At 49.8% G+C, this 21,185-nt stretch overlaps 1 protein-coding gene across 4 annotated transcripts in view; it reads right to left on the bottom strand.

Annotated features, from left to right (window-relative positions):
- Positions 1 to 21,185, bottom strand: part of Esrrb (estrogen related receptor beta) — a 162,240-nt gene that overhangs the window by 96,749 nt on the left and 44,306 nt on the right. The window contains exon 1 of one of the 4 annotated variants that reach the window (XM_048799057.1): positions 8,382 to 8,730. The exons of the other annotated variants lie outside the window; for them this stretch is intronic. Within the exon in view, the coding sequence (XP_048655014.1) occupies positions 8,382 to 8,431 (50 nt within the window). The 5' untranslated portion in view covers positions 8,432 to 8,730. Of the gene's footprint in view, positions 1 to 8,381; positions 8,731 to 21,185 lie in introns of those variants that run through there. 4 annotated transcript variants of the gene reach the window in all.

Raw genomic sequence — 21,185 nt, 5'->3', positions numbered from 1 at the left:
TAATCAATTAATAATCCAAAGCTTTGGGTTTTTTTTTTCCCCTGAGGAAAAAAAATTGAGTAAGAACATGAGTAAGAATATTAAGGTATTAAAAAAATGCAGACAGTCATGGGACCCTGGTACAGCAGGTACAGCGGAGTAGCCTCTGTTTCCAAGGCCACACACACACACACACACACACACACCAAAAGCAGAGAAGAAATCACAAAGCCCCTGCCAATGCAAAAGTAATGCGGAGATGAACGCTGTCTGCAGTCTGCGGATGAGCAGGGGTCAGGTCTGGGAGGTGTCGGCATGAAGAGTCACAGGAAGGGACACAGGGATCCAGAGAGATGGGCTCTCTGGTGACCTCCCTCTGGACTCTGCCTCCACGGTACAAGTTCAGGGACTCAGGAGAGGGACAAGGGTCTCATAGACTCTGAATGGCCAAGAAGGTGACCAAGGGTGGAGAGGTGACTTTGCCTCTCTCTTCACACAGTTCCTTTTCCAGATAGTCCTCGTGCCAAGTCATAAGCCCCTTGTCCTCTGTGTGCCTTTGGTCTGCAAAACTCTCCCGAGAACGAAGCCACTGGAACAGGAGACCTGAGAGGGAGCATGGCTGGGGCCACTACTGGTGGTCGCGAGGTCACCCTGGACACAGTTCTTTATAAGAAACACTTCTCCTTCTTCATCCAAAGGTTAAAAACCCAGCACTTCTCAGAGTGTGGTGTAGCACCACCTCATCCCCTTCTTCCTGCCTGTTCCTATTCAGAGACCAGGTAGCTTTTGCTCCTGGATGAATTCAGACATGCAAAAGTGAGGCTTCTGGGTGTCTCCATGTGCTCAAAGGTATTTATGTTCAGGGGCAAGACCCGGACACCCCGGCCCAGGTACCCTGAGCAGACTGACATGAGAACCGCTTTGCACTTTTGGGGGGGATGGAGGTGCCGGCCGTTATTACTGTTCTCATAATTCTGATAACATCCCGATGTGGCTATGATTTCTGGAAAAGCAGCGTCCTCTCTGCCACTGCTGGTTAGCCTGACTGCTTACGTAGACAATGCCAACACACCCGAGAGACAAATGACAACGAGTGAGGTTACAAGGGAGAGGGTAAACACGGTACTCTGCAGGCTGAGGGCCGTCTCACCATCAGAAGGGAAGGTTTTCTGCTGATCAATGAGGAAAGAAAAAAAAAAAAAAGCATCCACCAGCCCCTCCACATGGAACCACCAAGACCCCAAATAGGGCTCCCAGCGCCAGGCAGAGACGGGGGTAAGATTTAAAAACTGGTGTCAAGCCAAGGTTAGCCCTTCCTGATACCCCGACCCACACCCTACCACCTGGTTCCCAGATGACAGACACAGCCGACCTGGGATTTGCCATAAGCAGTAAGTCTTCGCTTTTCCTGTTTCCACCCAAACAAGTAAGTAGGCCAGTGACAGTGGACGAAGGTGTCGATGGCTGAAACAGAACAGAGTGGCCACCAACGGGAGCTCTGCCCTGGGATGTCACCTGTCTTAATTGTGCTCGGCCCCTCCAAATGGCTCAAACGCGTGTGCATACACACACACACACACACACACACACACACACGGCACACCCTCAGGCCCACACAGCAGACCCTGTTCCTTGGTTCTTTGCCCTTCAGAAACCATAGCCCAGGATAAGGCCAGGGACGTTCGGAAACCCTCTTCAAAAGCACAAAGCAGGTGGCAAAACCAAAACCAGAGATTTAAATAAATATAATCAAATCGTCAACATGAATGAACAAAAAGAAAACAACCCAAAACAAATCTAGGAACTCAAGCTTATGCAAGCAATTGAAAACCAAAGAGTCAAGTTCAAATCACACCTCGGGTCTGAGGTTTTGAAACTCTGGATTCTTCTACTGAAGATCCTGACGGCGACCTGCCCTGACACACTCGGACTGTGGTGAACGCAGTGTTTAGTAAACACAGTTCCCGGGCACAAGAGCTATAATTGGCAGGAGAGGACCCTGATATAGTTTTAAATGAAAATGGATCACATTTGAAAGCAGAAGATAAAAACAAAACCTTGTCCGAGTTTAACTGCCTTTTGACCTCTGCATGAAATGACATTGAGGAATAAAATAATATTTTCCAGAAAACTATTTCCAGAAAAGGTTCCATCCCCGGTGACACTGAATGACAACACTGAATAGAATATTTTAAGATCCTAAGGAACACGGGAGAGAAATTAGAAAGAAAGAAAGCCAGCCAGCCAACAATTTTTAGGACCAAAATGTGTATAGGTTCAAAACCACAGTGAAATAAAGATTAAAAAAAAGAGATCATATCACTAACTGCCATGAAAAACCCAGTTTTAGGTTTATGTATTTTAAATCCAACTCAGATAATTCAGATTTTAACTCATTTGGCTGTAACCCCCCGTCCCCCCGCCCACCACCACCACTTTATCTGATTCCACACTGAAAGTCCCAGGGCAGATTAACCAGTATTATTTTCCTTGATTTAAGAAAATATTGACCCTTTAAGCTACAGACTTTCAATGGCAATTTCCAGGGAGAGGACCTGGGACAGAATGGCCCCAGAGCTCCTTTGAGTGTAGCCATCTGTTGTTCCGGAGGACAGGAGTCTCCTGGCTTCCTCTCTGGGTCGGCCGAGTCCTACTCAGGTCAGAAAACTGAAGAGAGGCTTTTCAGAAGGATTCAAGCCCCGTGAGCTGCGGGGACTGCCGCCTAACAGGTCCCTCCACCTTCCCTGTCACACTGGACCAACCCCTGCCAAGGTGGGGCAGCCCTGCTGGAGATGGCCAGGCTGACCTCAGCCCAGGCAAAGGGTCCAGCAGGCAGCAGGGGCTGTGTTTAAAGAGCAGAGCCCTCTGCCCGCTGCCACCTGTCTAACGGGGCACACACAGACCCTCCAGGACAGAAACCCTCTGAGGGATGAAGACAGGGGCACTTTGATATTGGGGCTTCAGAAACACCCTCTGCAACAGGGGCTTTCGAGCTTTCTGAAGAAGAAACTTGTCCACCCCTTGAAGCCATGACTTATAAAGGTCCCATTAAGATTCTTGCTGATTTTAATCCTGCTCAGTACAGAAAGGCACCCGAGAGAGGCAGTCCAGCACAGGCCTCGAGGGGGAAATGAACACTGTGTGGCCCTGTTTCCCCGCTCATCTGGCATTTGGGTGTCTTCCTCTTGGTTACCTGGGGTCTCTACTCCCAGAAACACACTGAGCCCCACATCTCCAATGAGCGGCCTCCCTGCAGGTCTCTGAGTAAGCCCTTAAGACGCTGTCTAGCTCTGCAGGACACACCAAGTACTCACCCCCCACGAGCCAGCTCTGGAAGAGGCTGGCTGAGGAGATGGCTGAATGCTGGCCACCACCCCTGAGGCCCAGGAGTGCTGGGCACATGTCAGCAGTCCTCTTAAGAGACCCAGAGCCACAGAACTGAGTACCATGCACCCCAAATCCACTCATCATGCTGTCCCAGTGTGGCTGGGGACATGAGAGAGTAAATGCCCCAGCAGAGCATGCTATTTAAGATCACACTGTCACAAGAGGCAAGGGTCAGTAGCCTGGTGGCCAACCTCTCACAGTCACTGCCCTGATGACCCCTCCAAGGAAGGTTGTGGTCCCAGTGCAGGTCCCCGGCACTGTTAGTGAAAGGTCAGTGGCCTCACCAGCAGCGGGAGGCAGGCCGGCCCTGTGAGGGTTAATCTGCCAGTCCAGCCATCACAGGGGTCACCGTGATGTACAAGAAGTTGAGCATCCTGGTCCCCCATGGCTGGTCTGCTAATTACATTTGCAATTATAAACATCACAACCTCCCTGAGCAGGGACCAGGCCATACCATGGAGCTGGGCAACCAGATGTAATCCCGCCCCAGGCTGCCCCGGCCACACCCTGAGACCCCAGGGCTGGCTGAAACTTGTGAACCCCTTCTCCAAGGAATGACCACAGCTGTGTTAATTCCTCAGGGGCTTGAGTTTGCTGAGCCTGAGAAAGGAGAAGCACCCCAGGCCAAGCCCTATCAAGAGTCACCAACACAGACATGCTAAAAGGATCTTGGATTTATCCCTAGAAATCAGCAAGTGGCCTCACAAATAGGAAGAATGTTCCGGAAGCCTCCAGGTTTAAGGTCTGCCTGGTTCTAGCCCATTCTCAACTTGTGCCCTTCCATCTGCAGACCCTGCACTCGCTGGCCCCTCCAAGGGCCACGTACACTCCAGGGACCGTAGAGAACACTCAAGGTTGAACGTTCCAGCTGAGCTGACGTTCAGTCAAGAGCCACCAGACTCCAAGACAGAAGCCCCCAGGGGGCTGTGAGGAGTGCTGGCCACTTCTGGACAGCGCTCCTGGTCATGAGGGAAAAACACAGAGCTCCACACAAAATGGGGATATTCGGAGCAGGTCAGCCTTCACTTTGAAGAAGTGGATTATGGTTTAAATAAGTATCAACTATTCCCTCCCTTAAATTTGGAACCACAAAGAATTTTACTCATTTTTGAAGAAGTCACTTCAAGTACTCAGGGAAACAGGTTCAAGAAAGAGGTGCTGGAGAGAGAGTCAAAAGCACCCTGTCTGTGGTCTGCCTGAGGAATTCCCTCTCCTTCTGTACCCTGCTCGTCCACCTGGCCAACTCCAGAACAGGTCCACTCTCTCCATGACTGTCTCCGATATCCTTCCTTTGGCCTGCTAGAGTTTTGCAGATCTTTGCTCAAAAGAAGCAAGGCATTTTGCAAAAGACTGAGGAAAACAAACTTTTTCCGTGAGTTTAGCTTCTCTCGAAAAATCATTTGTCAAAAAGTCCAATTATAGGAATATGAATGGATCAGGCAGGACGAAAGGGGGAGAGCCCCCTGAGTGAGGACCAGGGGCACTCGGAGAAGGCAGGCTGTGACATGAAATCTCTATCACAGCCATCTCCCTCCAAGTGTTCCCCCTGAAAGTCCCCTCTGTCCCTTTTCTAGGACTAAATGGAATCTCTATTGATTACTCAAATCAATAGAATGAAAAGATTCCTGTTTGGTGGGTTAGATTGTTTCTCCTTCTTCTTCAGAGACATCTTTCCATATATCCGAATTATTGGTCAAATAGAGGATCATTTCCAAAGTGAAAGGCGCTGGGGAAATAATCAACTCGGAGAGGAAATTTCCAGGGATGTCAGGATCTCACTGAGCTGGAAAGGCCTTCATGGGGACTGGGGCCCTGCAACATGGGCCTAATGTTTTTCCCATTTATGGCCCCAGGGCTAAGCAGCTCCCACCACCCAACACCCATCCTCTCCCACAGCAATCCACACCTCCAGAAGGGTGGCAGACACATAAAGGTCTGTTTTTCAAAACCCCCTCCCTTGGACAACGGAGACTGATGTCTTCACTCTGATTTATTTTTTAAATGTACCATTAAAAATTAATTTCCCCCTTTGTTTTTCTCTGGGTCACTGATTCTGAATTACCATGTGGCATTTTTCCTATGTGTGAACCCACATATTTTACCTTCAGGACACAGTTTGTTCTTTTGTTTCCCTAACAACAGCAAAGTGGTCATCAGACAGTGATGAGGTCCCCGCCCCTCCTCTGGGTTTAGTCTGCAGCCGTCCCCGTCATGGGTACCTCCGCACGCAGGCACGCGCAGGCAGGCACACACACTGCCACTCTGGCTGATTATATATGTACATAAAATATTGATTAGAAAGGGTAATGGAGTCACCTACAGAATTGGCTACGGGAGAAGGAAAATGAAGGAGAGGAAGGCAGGGAGGTCCGCGTGTGTCTCTGTGTGTTCATTTCTCACCTGGGAAGGTGAGAGCGACACTCAGAATTAAAAACCTCTCCTGTGTGTCAGCAGGCCAGAGGAGGGCTGGAGGGTTCCTTCTCTCTGAACTCTGGTCCCGGTACCCTTGGGTTTTCTCGAGTCCAGGAATGTCATTGAATCGGTACCAGCAAAAACTATGTGTACAGAGCACATGAACCTCCTGTTATCCATCCAACCGTCCTTCCCACAAACCAAAGAATGGCCCCCCTCTATTTTGTTACCTTGCTACCGATAGCTCTAACGCTAACCTGTCAGGAAGCCTGGGGTAAAGGTCTGAAAGATGCCTCAGTGGACCTCCACAAGCTTGTCCTTGTGGATGGTGCACCCCTGTTCTAGGGCAGACGGAGACCCTGGCGGGAGGCATACATCTGTACAGGGGGCCAGCTCGCTAATGCTCGAGGCTGCAGCTTAGCAGGTCCTGAGCTTTGAGAACTGGCATCTCACAGAGATGCTTCATTCCTCAGGGGTGGCACGTATATTTTTTTGGCTTTCCTCATGGAGTAAGAAGCTAATTTTTTTTTTTTTTTTTTTGCAAAGAAACCAGGAAGTGTGGGGAATCCAAGTCACAGGTTCAGTTCATAAATGATTTCCACTTCAAATCTTTCCCAGACACCAAGGACCTCGCTTTCTCGTCCCCTTTCTCCCCTAACATGTTTCTCCTCAAACTAAAGCCAGGGTTCTTGTCAACTCCAGGAAGTATCCAGACACTAAGGCTTCCATTTCTCCTGGCTATCCTGATCTACACCAAATAACGTACCCCCCCCCAACTAAAAATTTTCATATTGATTGACTATGACTTGGAGTCAGGGACAAACACATAGATATTTCGAGCTCCACTAAAGAAGTCACCTCTAGAGAGAGGGAGTTTAAATAATTTAAATATTCAATATTTGCTATACTTGGTAATTTTATGTGAGGAAATGCCCCTCTAAACATCAAACATTGTTCACAGCCTCACTTACCCCTCCCCCCTTTCTGTGGCATCTCTCAGTCCCTTAGGAAGGAACAGTGCAAGGCAGGATCTGACACCCACCCCCCCCAAGTTGGGATCAGTGTAACCTTTAAGGAGAATGAAAAGCCCCTTTATGGGAATCAGACTCCGTTACAATCAAGGATTCCCCTCATCTCCCAGCCCAATGTCTTCTTCCGACACAGTCAAAATTCTTGTGGCATCTAAAGGACTCTCTGCCTGGGGAAATCCTAAAACTGAAAAGGTCAGCATGGGGTCGGGACAGTCTGGTCATCAACACAAGATGCGGCTGTGAAGTTGCTTCCTCTGTCACGCGTGGCCCAGCGCGGGTGGAAGTAATCTGCGCTTCGAGGTGGGGGGTTAGGCCCTTCCTGGAGCCCCACATAGTATTTATTTCAGAGATATAGACGTGGTTCTTTGGCAGGGGTTGTGGGGGGCAGGGGACGAATGGTACAAAAATGAAAAGACAATAGCACGAAAGAAACACCGATAGTTGAGTTTGCTTAGGAAAACTGGAGGAAGAGCACAAAGTTTCGCAGGAAAGCTGTCCGTGAGGATCTAGAGTTTTCATCTTTATTTTTAAGCCAACCGAGGGACCCCTCTGCACGCGCGCACACCCAGATGTGGGGACCCTAGCCCCAGGCGCAATGGGACACGGAGCGCGGGAGCCGAGAGCCAGGCAGGTGCTTTGGCAGGTAGGAGGGCGCGGGGAGGGAGCGCGGGTGGCTATAGCGTGCAACCCGGGAGAGCGCGGGCAGGACGCGCGGGGCAGGCACCGCCGCTGGTGGGACTCAGTTCTCCACTTTACCATCGTCGCCCGGGTGCTGGGGAGCTGCGTTCCGTGGGAGGAGCGGCCAGCAGCCGCCGGAGACTCTTGAACAACCTAGGATTCTGGCGCGGTGAGCGCCGAGCGGCCGAGGGCAGAGAAATCAAGCTGTCCGCGGGTCCAGCCTACTCCCAAACCTTGAACTAACTTTGCCGGGTTTCAGCGCCGACCCCGCTACCCACTCCTGGCGGGATACAGGCCTTGCGGGGCGGCATCTACCCGGGACCGCGCCGCCGCACCCCGGGGCTCCTTGGAATCGCCGTCTGGTGCGCACCTTCGGGGCGCCCCACTGGGACCGCAGGGTGAGCGCGCCACTGGCCTCCTGCGTTTCCAAGCTGTCGCGGCACGTTCGATTTTTTTTCCTCCCTTGCGGAAATCATGTTTGGTCCCCAGGATGGAAATAAAAATCAAAGCACCGCGGGGAGGCTTTCACGGACGGGACAGAACATCCTAGCGGCCACGTCCCTGCACCTGTTCTGGGCTTCCGCCTCCCCTTCACAGAAACTCAAAAAATATTTTGTCACCATGGAGCAAGATCAGAGAGTGATGAGAAAGCGCTACTTTTGCCAAAAGTGAGGGTTCGTCAAAGGGGATGCGGGAAAAGTTAGCGGCGGGTTTAAGCCTGAAAGAGAAACCCAGGAAGTGTGCGGCTTTCCCCCTCCTACGTTCCCCGAGTCCCCCCCAGAAGTCCCTGCCACTTCAAGAATGTGTAGAAGAGGAACTGCGACACCCAGGACAGAGACAGCCGGACGGGCGGATGGATGAACACACAGACCGACCGAAAAACAGGGCACCTACTGGTTGTGGTAGCCGAGGGGGTCCGGGATGCAGAGTTCGGACACGTCCATCAGTCCCGTTTTAGCATTCCCAGGAGGTCGAGAAAGGCGGCGGGGAAATCACGCGGAAGACGAGTGAAGGGCACAGGCGAGGTGCGAGTCCGGTCAGGGGCACAATGAGCGGGAGAAGGCAGAGTGGGAGGAAGCGGCCGCGGCGGGGGAGAGGGAGGCCGAGAGCCGTGCGCGCACAGCCCCGCGCTCCCACTCATCCGCACGCTGCGAGCGAGCGGGTAGAGGGGATGCGAAGCCGTGGAGAAGGCTGGGGCACCCGACACTTGCAGCCCACTAACCCTACTGTAGCTTTAAGGCTGAGAGACTGATGTATGGTTTGGCTCCGATTGGCTATCTCTCAGGGGCTGGACTTAAAGTGACAGAATCAAGCTGGGTGGGGGGAGGGGGGCCAGCCAGAGCGACTTCAATGGAATAAGACGCTCGCGCGGACGTGCGAGGTCCCCACCTCCTGAGGAGCAGGAGGACTGGATTTTAGAGCCCCAAGGCTTTCCCTCTTGCAGTTAAGGAGGAAAAAAAAACTATCTAGTGGGACTGGGGGTGGGGGGAGAGTTGTTTCATCCATGCCCCCCTCCCCACCGTCCCTTTCTTTTAACTGGCCGGCCTAGCAAACTCACCTCTCAGCCTCTTGGAATGGATTTGTTTTCCAAATTAAAAATGACTCACATTTCTCCGCCCACGCACCAAGGAGAAGACGCCAGTGCCTTCGAAATTCACAGCCTCGAACCTCGAACCTCGGATCTGGTGCCCAAATGTACAAAGGGTCAGGCGGGCAGGTGAGCCCCAGCCCTAGAGGAGGAGGGAACGGGGAACGGACGCCCTTCCGGGCTCCTATCACACGGGGGCCAGGCAATTCAGAACCGCTGACCTTAGGGCAGGAAGCAGGGCGCAACCGTAAAATGCTCTCTGGATGTGAAAAGTGAGGCTTCTACTCTTTGGCAATTCTCTGTGATGTGCCGGAGCACAGGCGCCCGCACATAAATCCCTGTCTGCTTAGGAAAATGCCATTGTGGTTAAATGCCCCAACCTAACTTGCCACATCCACTCCCAGGCACAACTAGACACTTTCAAATACACACCTGAATCCCCAGCTAGGAACACACCTGCATCCCCCTCCGCTGCTCCCGCCGCAAACCAGAATATTATGGGCTGCCACTGAACCAAAATGAGCTATAAGTCCCAACCCTTCTTGTGGGGCTTTTCATCTTTTGAGATATGCCTGCCACAGAGATAATAATCAATTTGATGATTCAAATGCGTGAGGGGAGAGGAGTAGGTAGAGAATTATTTAAAAGGGGTGGGGGAAGCCCTCAGGAGAGACCACCACCTTATTCTCCTGTATTCTACAGGAGACAATGAGCAGTAGGGGGAAAGACATAATTTTATCATCAAAATAATGTCTAAATGGATAGTAACTGCAGACAGTGTCCGTGCATTTCAGGAATAAAGCAGGGAGAGAGGGTTGTGGGAAGCCCCAGGAGGGGCTGGTCACTTGGGGAGGGGTTGGGGAATGGGAGCAGTGTCACAGATGATCTTCGACTTGGATAAATGTGTGCCCGTGTGGGCTGCAAAGGGAACTGAGATTTTTCATACATGTTGAAGTGAAGGAATGCGTGGGACTCTCCCTGCTCCAGGCTCAGGAAGGCATCTCACTGAGAGATGGATGGAGATGTCTACTCTGTCAGAAGACCCCCAGCGGCCTCAGATTTTTTTCCCCCAACACGAGTACTTTGTTAGAAAGAGGGGTGCGAAGGTGCTTTACCTTACCTGGCTTTTCTACATGACTCCCATCTCTTGCCAAGATCTCAGTGACCACTTTCTATGTCCTTTCTGCCCCTCAAAAGTCCATTCTCCTAGCACCCAGCAGCCAGGTGGCACTTAGTAAAATGACATCCAATGTTCCCTTGTTGCAGTTAGCAATGAGGTCCCAGTTTGGTCTACAAAGAAGGCCTCATGGAAAGGTTTCTGTGGGTCTTGCTGCATTCTTCCATAGACTGTGTCACACTCCCTCAAGCCACAGCCTTTGCACCTGCCACCTAGAAGCACCCTCCGCCCTCTTTCTAGAACCTTCTGCTCTTCAGGTTGTTGATTGCAGTTTACACTCACATGTACATTGGCATTAGTGATCCCTCTGCTCCATGCACCCTGCTGGACTGTGAGCCCCATAGGGATTGACTGTTTTGTGCATTGGAGAATTCCTGCACCAAACAGCACCTAATGCACAGCAGTTGTTGGGATAAAGATTCTGCTTTTCCAGCCATGAAACTAGCAGGTTGGAGTTGATACCACAGCCAGCTGAGGGACAGGCTGTGGCCCGAGAAGGGACTTAGCCCCTGACAAGTCGTATGGGGTCAGTTACTCCTTGGAGACAGAGCACACCCAGTGAAGATAAAGACCTCTTTAGAATATGAAAAAAAAAAAAAAAAAAAGATCATTGCATAGCCTGAAGCAGTGGGTTCACAGATGCTTGGGGTGAAGAAGGCTGGAGAGGAGGTTTCTGGTGGTTGGGGTCCTCCTCAGGCCTATGCCCAGCCAGCCATGCCCTGCTCTAACCCTGGGGCCCAGATCTTTGTCCTTAGCTCCACTGACAAGAATGAGCCTCCACTGGGCTAGGGGAGAGATGACCAGCAGACCTAGGCACCCTGGTGACATGATCCAAATTGGCAGGCCCAGGCTTCTCCTGTGACACTCCAGGCAAACTTGGCCAGGTCACACTCCAGGCAAGCTTGGCCAGGTCACACTCCATGCATGGGACAAGTCTCTCCCCAGCCTGTCCTCCACCAGCTCACCAAGGTGGCTGGGATTCCTTCCCCAAACCAGGGCAACACCTCTGGCTGGAGAGGTCACAGTACGGGATTGTGCTGAGGACCCTGGGATCTGATCCCGACTCCTCCGTGTGACCTTGCCAAGGTCATCTCTTCTCCAGAAAGTAAAGGTGTGTAGGGGGCAGAGATGGGCGGGCAGAGCTCTTGGCTTCTTTCAAGCTTGAAATGCACTCAACTCATCATGGTTTCCTGCTTCCTCTGTCCACCTGCTGTGGGAGCTACTAGGAATGCCTCCCTAGCAACAGCTCTGAGCCACCCCTTTACCTGTGCTGTACTCCTGGTGCCTCAGGTGGGCAAGGCAGACCAAAGGGCATAGGAAAAATAGCATTAGACATTGATGGCAGAGGGTGTAAGGTGACAGCCACTCACTTTGTTTTTGTGACAAACTCATTTAAATAGATATTTATTGCACACATAGAACAGAACAGCTAGGAGAGGATCAGGGTATTACAGAGGGTCCTCAACTTACATTGTTTGACATCATCTTTTTAACTTTAGGATGGTGCAAAAACCATATGAATTCAGAAGAAATCGTAGTTTGCCTTTTGAATTTGGATCCTTTCCCGGGCTAGAGAGATGCAGTGCAGTGCTCCCTCGAGATGCTGGGCAGTGGCAGCTCTTGGTTGGCCACAGGACTGAGAGGGAAGACAATAGTCAAGTTTGCTGTATTGCTCAGCTATGATGTTTGATGAGCTGGGTGTGTCTGACATTTTCAGCTTATGATGGTTTTATAGGGACACATCGCCATTGTGAATCAAAGGACACCTGTATTTAGAACTGACTAATCAAGAAATTTGCACCCTTCCCTGTGTGGTCAAGTGTCCTACTCAAGGTCACGCCGTGAATCGGTGTCAAAGCAGGCCATCTGTGTTCCCTGAATTTCTACTTATTCAACTTCTAAATCTCTGTAGACAGGTGTCTTCTCTTTCCCACCTCCTCGTTCCCCAAGTTCAAGCTCTTTCCTAAAGACTATGAAGCCAAAGGAGAACAGTCCCAGTCATGTCACCTACTGCCCATGTTTCACCTGGGAGATAGTGAGGGCAAGGGCATCTGTCCATGCCTTCCCCATGGTCTCCTGGGAGGGAAAAGGAGGTGCTGGTAAGTGGAGACCAGTGTCATAACGTGTTGCCCTGCCATGTGCAGTGACCCCGTGAGGGTTATTAGGAAACATGATCACACGCAGCACAGACCCCTCTATTCCTCAAGCCCATGGTTCCCTAGGGACAACAGACACCGAGTAGGTCATAGGCACATAGGTCCACTCTGATCAACCCCTGTTACTTCCCATCATGGGCTGACTGAGTCCTGAGAGCAGCTGCCTGATGCCTGCACCTGGATCTTGACCCATCTTTCCATGACCCATGTAGCTGACCCAGCACCCCAGCCAGAGGCCTGGTGAACACCTCCCCCCTTCACCGAGACAGGCTTTTGTTCTATCTCCCCTCCCTGGAGGCAGCCTCCTCTGACACCAGTTATTTTTGCACACACCTAAAAAAAGGCAGCAGCAAGTATTGTCTCTAGTTCTCAAACTCTCTCCTTCCACGAGCATCTCAGGAACCAACAATACGAGGAGGATTTTTTCATCCTTCAAGCCAGACAGCTCAGCAGGAGTTGGTGGACCCAGTTTGGTCCTCAGCAGAGCAAAGGACCTGCTGACCACATCAGTAAGTGATAAGACCCACCAGGCGTGTCTGTAGGTCTGCCCTCTCTGCTCCCTAAGGATGTGGGAGCACGTTTTCTGGTTACACCATCCCCACCCTCCACCCCTCCCTAAGTTTCCAGGTGGGAATGAGGCCTTTGGGAACACCCAAGGTATGAAGCCACTTCTTACCACCAGTCCAAGGATGGGGGGATGCGTCCGTGGGACTGTCTGACTCGCACACCAAGCTGGCTTCTGTTCCACCCCAAGTCCAGGAAGGCCATCCATTGACAGTCCACGATGACTAAGGTGGGCCTGGCCCAGACAGTGAGCCTAACCTGAGCATCTCTGCGGACAGTGCTCCACGGGCTCCGGGCCTGGGGAATGTCCCTGTCTATACAACTCTGTGGACCCACTGTCTTCTCACATGCTTGAATTTAGGGTGTAGAGTTATATCCCCGAGTGGTGGTCAGCAGACTGCCAGCCCATTGGCTGGCACTCATCCCAAGGATCATAATTAACTGATAACGCTAATACAATGTGAGTTTGTCCTCCATAATAGTCTCCTGCTGACAGATAAATGCTGCGGAAACATGAAGGCTTTTCCTGAAACAGTAATGGGCCATTATTGGGGCAAGAAGGCTCATGTCCTATTAGCACTGCCACCACAACACCAAATAAAATACGAGGGGTCGTTTTGAGTGGATAAACGCTTGGGTTCCCTCCCATTACCGCCGTCATCCATTTCATTATCTGAAATCCCTGCCAGGGATCTTGAAATAACTTCCAGGTATTTCAAAGCTCCATGATTTATTTTGTCCACACCTCAAGATCCCATTTGAAACCAACAGCCGAATTGTCTGTTAAAGTTCTCTGCTCGCCACAAAGATGCCTTCTTCCTGCAAGCCCTACCCAAGATGGCAGCTGCAGTAAGATGGCAGGTTAGAGGACCGCAAAGTGAGATCTGTCACTCCCTGGAAACAAAGATCTTTTTGCTCCTACTCACCAGGAGGATAGGAGAACATCTTGACTGTAATAGCATCGTCCCCTGCCAAGTTTCTGGAGGGGGAAAAAGAGGAGGAGAAGGAGCACAAAGAGAGAGGGGGAAGGGAGAGGGAGGAAGGAGAATGAGGGAGGAGGAGGAAGAGGAGGAAGAGCAAGAAGGAGCACCGTGCTTTGCTAGTACCTGGGAGCCAAGAGGCACTGAACAGCTAGCTATTGACTGAATGAATGATCTAATTAAATATTTTCCATTACAGTGGATTGTGGTTTTCTTTTCTTATAACAAAGAAACTTGACCTTATTTTTGTCTGTGTCACATATTAATTTATCATCCAATTTCTTGTGACTTTGGCATCAATTTAAGCATAAAACATAGTTGGCTTGACATAGTAGTACAAGCAATTTGTTTCTGGAGTCTGATCATTGGTCAAAGAAAAAGCTTCTCTTTGGCTGATGATAGTTTTAACTGCAAAAATCCCATGGCCAACCATGGCTGCAGACAGAAGGGACAATTTGTTTTGCAAACTTGGAGATTATGCCCCCATCTACATTTCTATCCTCAAGAATAGCTATCTTAAATAGACCCCAAAACGCATAAAACTTTTGGAAAATCAATTCTAAGGCACCACTTACTTGTAAGGGTTGGTATCAGGTGGGAAGAAAGAATACTGTTGACTGAGTGTGTCTCCTTAGCATTAATGACACAAAATTAAAAACTGGGGATCTTCAAACATATTTTTATTTCCTAATGGCTTCACGAAGGCAGGACTTCTGAATTATTTTTTTCAGGAAAAAAATGCATTTTATATTTGCTCCAATAGAATGTTTTGTAAAGTGAAAAAATAAAGAAGGGTACCCTTTAGGGAAAATCCAGTGGAGACATTGTATAAAGTGTAAAGTGCTATACCTATATAAAACATGATTAAGATGATAGCTTTTAACTATGTTCTTACATGAGAAAAGTGCTGGCCAGCCACTACCTTCACAGATGTATGTTGTAATTAAACCAGTCCCACCGGTGAGCTCCCCACCACTCTGAATGATGTAATTATGGATGGATCAGTACCAATCCCAGATGAAGGCTCCAGGTCCGTAGCAGGACCTTCTGTAACATCTTTATTCTTCCTAGGCGACTGGAACACGAGGCCGCAGTGGAACTCCTGACATAGAAGGGTTCTCCTTTCCAAGAAGGGCAAGACAAGGCAGGAAGGAAACTGCTGAGGAACCAGAGAGAATTTAGAAAAATGGGTAAAAGGCAGCCACGGATACAAGATTTAATATGGATAAACACCGGAAATACACTTGTCAGCAATGACCCTCGGCTGAGCCACCGACTGTAGGCTCGCTGGTGGCAGAGCAGTGATGCAGAGAGACACCTGGGGTCAGAGCAGATAGCACATTAAACATGGGCGTCCAGCTCAGTGGCATGATAAACACTGCTTTGGGGTAATTCCACCAGGCCCAGCAGAGCAGGGAGCAGCCATAATTCCTCTTTACTCTCGCCTACCGAAGGCACAGATGGAGGCTTGCACTCAGCCCTAGGGGACTTGTTTCGAAAGCATCCTGGAAGGGTGATGCGGAGAGGACCGGAAGGAAGGAGAAGGTGTCAAAGGGATGCTGGCATCCGGGTGAGCCCCACAGGGAGGGATGGGTCGTCCCGGCCCACCAGAGGGTGCAGACCCTGTCACTGACAGATGGCTGTGCCGTCCCAGGTTTCCTGGCCGCCCCCTGCTTTCCGTTTGTCAGCGCCCCACTCCTGGTGCCTGAGACCAGGCCTGCTGAAGTTCCAGGGGAGGCCCCCAGGTTGCCCCCTCAGCTCTCCTCTGTGCGCTGCTTCATGGCGAGATTTCTGGACGCCTTCCAGAAAAGACACGTCTGTGGAACAGGCCGCGGAGTCTCCTGGAGGTTGGAGGTTAGGTGGCGGCAGGTGGCCTCTCTTCCATTCACGTCCCCTCCTTCAATCCCCTCTATTCTTTGGGCCTGTCCCTCCTAGAATGTCCGCCTTTTAAGGCCTGGCTCATGGCTCTGTTTTCTAGAAAACCAGGACTGAAGCAAGTGGCCCAGGGCCACCCACTCCGTCTCCATTTAAACCATTTTATTATTTGCTGTCCCCAGGGAGGGGGTCAAGGAGTTCAATGACTGATGGATTACTAGTGGTCACCACGCTAGCTACAGAGTCACTTTCTTACAAAGGCCCACAGGGACCCTGAACCATCCTCTCAACCACCACCCAGAATTCTGGTCCCATGTCAGGTGGCAAGATGTTCAGTTGGATGGTGGCATCCAAGGCCAACAGCAGCTCTCTGCCCTGACCCCCTTTCCTCTCCTGCCAGAGCCTGGAGGCACGTACCCATGGTGGTCTCCTTCCCCTGGTTTTCTCTACCCTGAGAGACATTATTGCCCTAAGTGACCACCTTGCCCCCACCCACATACGTCCAAGGGTAACTCAACCGGCTTTGGCTTCAAGCAACAGGCACCTCAAGTGACCGTGGCTTGCAGGGCACCAGTCTATTATCTCATGTGGCAAACATTCCAGGGACAGAGGTTCATCTTTTTGTTGGGCCATCTGCAGCTTATTGGTGTGTGCCCTCTGCTTGTCCTGTCATGGCTGAAGGGTGGTTCTTGTGGCCTCAGGCATCCCTTCCTTACCCCATTGTCCAAACCCAGAAAGCGGACGAACGCACGTGAGCACTTATGTTGAGGAAACATCACTCCTTATTTCTCAGCTTATTTTTTTATGTGCTTGTTTGCTTTGATTTGCATTCAGTCCTGAGGAAGATCTTTCCCGGAAACTCCCACCCTCCACCCCAGAAGATTTACTCTCACTATTGGCCAGAATCCAGTCACATGCTCACGCCAAACCAATCACTGTCAAAAGAGCACTGGCCCACCCTGATTGGCTTAGAATGTGTTCACTCCCTGAAGGAAGAGGAGGGCTTTAATTTTCCAGGGCATATTGATATTTAATAACAAATAAATCCACTTTTGTTAGAAGAGGAAGCAGGAATGATTTGGGAGTGGAGGGCAACCAATATTTTCTGCTGCAGCTGGTGGTGTCTCATGGGCAGGGAGGTGGAAACAGACCAGCATGTGGGCACCACTGGTCCACCTCTTTATTACCTATTCTTAAATGTACATTACATCCCTCATAGAAAAGTGATCAAGTCACACGTATGTTAGAGTCTGTAAACAAGTCAAAATAACACCTGGCATTTTGCCAGGGGAATGTTAGAGTTGGTAAACAAGTCTGGATGGTGCCTGGCAAAATGCCAGAGGGAGTGGTTTGAGAAGTAACAAAAGCGAGCCATTAAGTGTGGAGATTCCTTATTGGTTGACTGATGTATCTAGTTTATGTTAATTAGATAAGCTGTGTGGAATGTATAAATACTGCTCCTGTCCTGTAATAAACGGCTCCCTCTCCTGCTGTATCAACGTACACAAGTTATTCGTCACCCTCCGGTTATTTTGCTGCAGCCAGCCGGACTGCGGCACACGTACATACACAAACACAGACACGCAAGCTACATGCTCCTTTCAAAAGTAAATTCACAGTAGCTCAGAATCATTCAAGTTCTCTTAGGGCACATTTCCAGTCTCAGACCCTGCAATGCTACATATCTCTGTGTTCAAATAGTAGACTCAGCAAGGTGTGGTGGCACACCCTGTAATCGAGTGGTTGGGAGGCTGAGGCAGGAGGATCGCAAGTTCAAAGCCAGTCTCAGCAAAAGCAAGGCACTAAGCAACTCAGTGAGACCCTGTCTCTAAATAAAATACAAAATAGGGCTGGGGATGTGGCTCAGTGGTTGCACACCCCTGAGTTCAATCCCTGGTACTTTCCCCTCTTCCCCCCTCCCCCCCAAAAAACAGTAGATTCAAATAAACAATGCTAGTGTAGTAATTCTAAAGACAATTAACTTGGGCTGGGGCTGTGTGGCTCAGTGGTAGAGCACTTGCCTGGCATGTGTGAGGCACTGGGTTCGATTCTCAGCACCGCATATAAATAAATAAAATAAAAGGTCTATCAACAACTAGAAAATATTTAAAAAAAAAAAAAAAGACAAATAACTTGAGTTACTTCAGTCTGGCTGTTCTATGTGATCACCTGGAATTTTTTTACTTTGTGTGTGTGTGTACGTGTGTGTGTATGTGTATGTGCATCATGTGTGTGCATGGGTATGTGTGTGTGTGCATGCGTGTGCGTGCATGTGTGTGTGTGTGCGTGTGTGTGTGTGGTGCTGGGGAATCGAATCCAGGGCCTCATCCATGCTAGGCAAGTGCTCCATCACTGAGCTACACCCCCAGCTCCCACTTGGAAATTCTGTTTGCACTTAAAATGGAAATCAGTGAAACAGAGGAGGAACAGTGAGATATAATGTTGATAAATTCAAACATTAGTTCATACATGACAAATTTTACTGAAATTGAATACCTTGAAAATTGAAATTTATTCTTCATCATTTTGAATCATTTATGGTTCAGTTTGGGATTGATCAACAGATCAGGAAAATAATGGTTATTATTTATCATTGTGTGGTTGTTACTAGCGTAGCTTTGGTGTACGGGGAGAAGGATTGTTAAAAATGATCAAATCCGAGGGTCAAGTACTTGAGGTGCAGCCGCTACACCCTGCCTTCCTTGGGCCCACTTACTCCTGTCTCTTCCTACCCTCCAGCTGGGCTGGTGGTTCTGAGAAATAGAAAAGGGCAAGAGTTCACATTTCCCTGGGACATCTTAAAGAGAACTCACCCCCAAATAAATAAGCAATAACCATCCCAAGCCCCTGAAAGAGTCTAGAAATCCCCTGTGCATCATTTGCCCAGCTATTCCATCTTTCTCTAACTGAATAATTCTGCCTCTTATCAACTAGCAGTAAAGACACCAGCTCTATTTCTTCTTCAATCACGTGGTTGGTTTCCCTGTTTTTTTGGTTAATTACTAAAGTATAGCATTTTCATTTTCTACCCCCTTTTCATGAGTAGCATACAACTATCTCACGAGTCTTCAGACTCACGACTGCAGACGGCGGGGTCAAGAGGAAGCCAGCACCCCCCAGCACCCCCCAGCATCTGCTCAGTGCTAGGCACTTGGCATTGTTTTGCCTAAAGTCTCACCTGGGGGAAAACCAAGCTGGACTCACATCCAAGGTGGGTACCATCGTCCTCCTTTTATGGACTGATAAGATAACTGAAGTTCTGAGGCAAAGTGTCTTGAGGCCACCAGACAATCTGGAATTAGAACTCAAGTCAAGTTCACCCCCAAACTGTCTGTCGGTTTCTCCACGTCACCTCAACAGATGTCACACCAATGCAGCATCTTAGGACTAAGGAAGAGAATTTTTGTGGGCTAGCTTGAGATGCTAACCATAATGGAGAACAGAGGGAACACGCGCCTACTCACAACCAGCTTGTAAGAGGCCCTGTGGGTCAGACCCATCCCCCTCCTATGAACACAGCAAGTCCATTTGGAGCAGGAGAGTCCTTTCAAGTTGGAATGAGGTGTGCTCTCAGCACTGAAGGGAGACAATGTGAGAAAGAATGTGATGTTGGGGAAGAAACCAACGGATTCTCTGGGACGACGCCAGAGGGTCTATTTTAACTTTCTATGACTTGGACAAAGTGAAGGGCAGCCGGAAGAGAAGGAGGAGGTGACGAAAAGGAAGACCATCTACTGCCAAGCAAAATTTCCCCATTAAGGCCAATTTGCTTAGTTGGATCAGATTCAAATGGGCAGCGATTCTGCAGCCAGCTGGATGCCCTCAAAGGGTTTCTGCGTGTGCACCCAAGAAATGAGGAGTCCCCTCTGAAGGGAGAAGAACTTCCCTAATAAAACACAGGGGGCTCATTACCTCCTGTTCCTTCGCTTTCCAATGACCAAGCCCACAACCAGAACATATAGGTGGTTTTATTTTCCTGTCTCTTCCAACATCAACCAACACACATTTTCTTTTATTCCTGGGAGCCTCACTAACCTCGCCACTCAAGCAAGGAGAGTCACTTCTTGCTCCCAGTATCAAAGGATGTGCTAGAGGAAGGATCTTTACAGAGACTTAGTTCCCTAACAGCTCTAGGTCTCTTGGATTCAAAGGGGAGAGAGTCCTCTACAAGCCGAAGTGGTTTTGCCTATGGGATTGCAAAGCATCATTTGAAAGCCACGGTTGTCAGACTTTTAGAAAGAGCCAAAATAGTCCTTCTTCAGATGGAAGCTCATAGACACCGGATACCTACAGCAGCAAGAAAGTGGTGTTCTGGTTCAGGCCACTGGGAAGAAAGGGCCATCCTATTCTTGGCGATCCTCCCCCCCGCCCCAGGAAGCCCATGAACCTTCTCAACAGAGTCCCCAGGTCTCCCTGGAGCGTGCTTTGAAAATCCAAATGGTATCTCTGAAATCAGTGTTCTTTAGAAACAGCAAGAAAGATAGGAAGGGAGAGAAGGAGGGAGAGGAAGGAAAGAAGGAAAAAGGGATGGAGGGAGGGAAGGAGGAATCACTACTAACTATCAGACCCATTCCTAGAACAGCATCCCTTCTGGACACCCCTGGGGCCGTGTTACAGGAGGCCTTGGGTAAAGGTCAGCAACCATCCTGCCCTAAGCCCTTACTTCTTAGGTCAATGTCCCTTGCCAGTCACTCAGTATGAAGCAGCATCATTTTGGTGTCTGGCAGCACACTTATAATGAGTACCTAGCCCATTCATCATCCAGGGTAGTGTGACTTGGTGGTTCTCAACCAGGGTCACAATGTCCATGTGGATTTCGAATCAGTCATGAGGAACCGTTACTAGGAATGTTGATACTGGCAAAGAAGAACCTGACTTCGGAGTCTGCAGACCTCAATTCAAAACCTTTTTCCTTCCTACATTAGCAACATGACCCTGGACACTAGGTACTTCTCTGTCCATGTGTCCTTGGTCTCTAAAATGGTTTGTGGCACTCTTGGCGTGTGTCTGATATATACAAAGGGGTCACCCTACTAGGTGTCCCCTCTTTTCCCGAGTAGAGGTTCTGATCTCAGCTGTGGGGAGAGGGAGCCTGACTCACAGCCATGCTCTCCACTACCACATGCCCAGTGTCTACACTGCTCTTAAACTTGGCAAGGCTCAGCAGCCCTAGAGCAGAGTGCAACTGAGACATTAGCTAGTGACTGATCTTATTCCCTGTGACAACCCATACAAGTGCTAATCACGTGCTCCTCTCTGACCCATCCCATCTCCAGACCATGGAGGGTCAAGCGTATCTTTCCAGATATGACTGGAGCGTGGCCGGTCATACCCTCTGCCACTTCCCATGAGCTCCCC

Source organism: Marmota marmota, unplaced genomic scaffold (genome assembly GCF_001458135.2).
Source record: "Marmota marmota marmota unplaced genomic scaffold, marMar, whole genome shotgun sequence".
Taxonomy (NCBI): domain Eukaryota; kingdom Metazoa; phylum Chordata; class Mammalia; order Rodentia; family Sciuridae; genus Marmota; species Marmota marmota.
The sequence above is the reverse complement of the archived record's forward strand: the minus strand, read 5'-3'. Positions and strand labels throughout refer to the sequence as shown.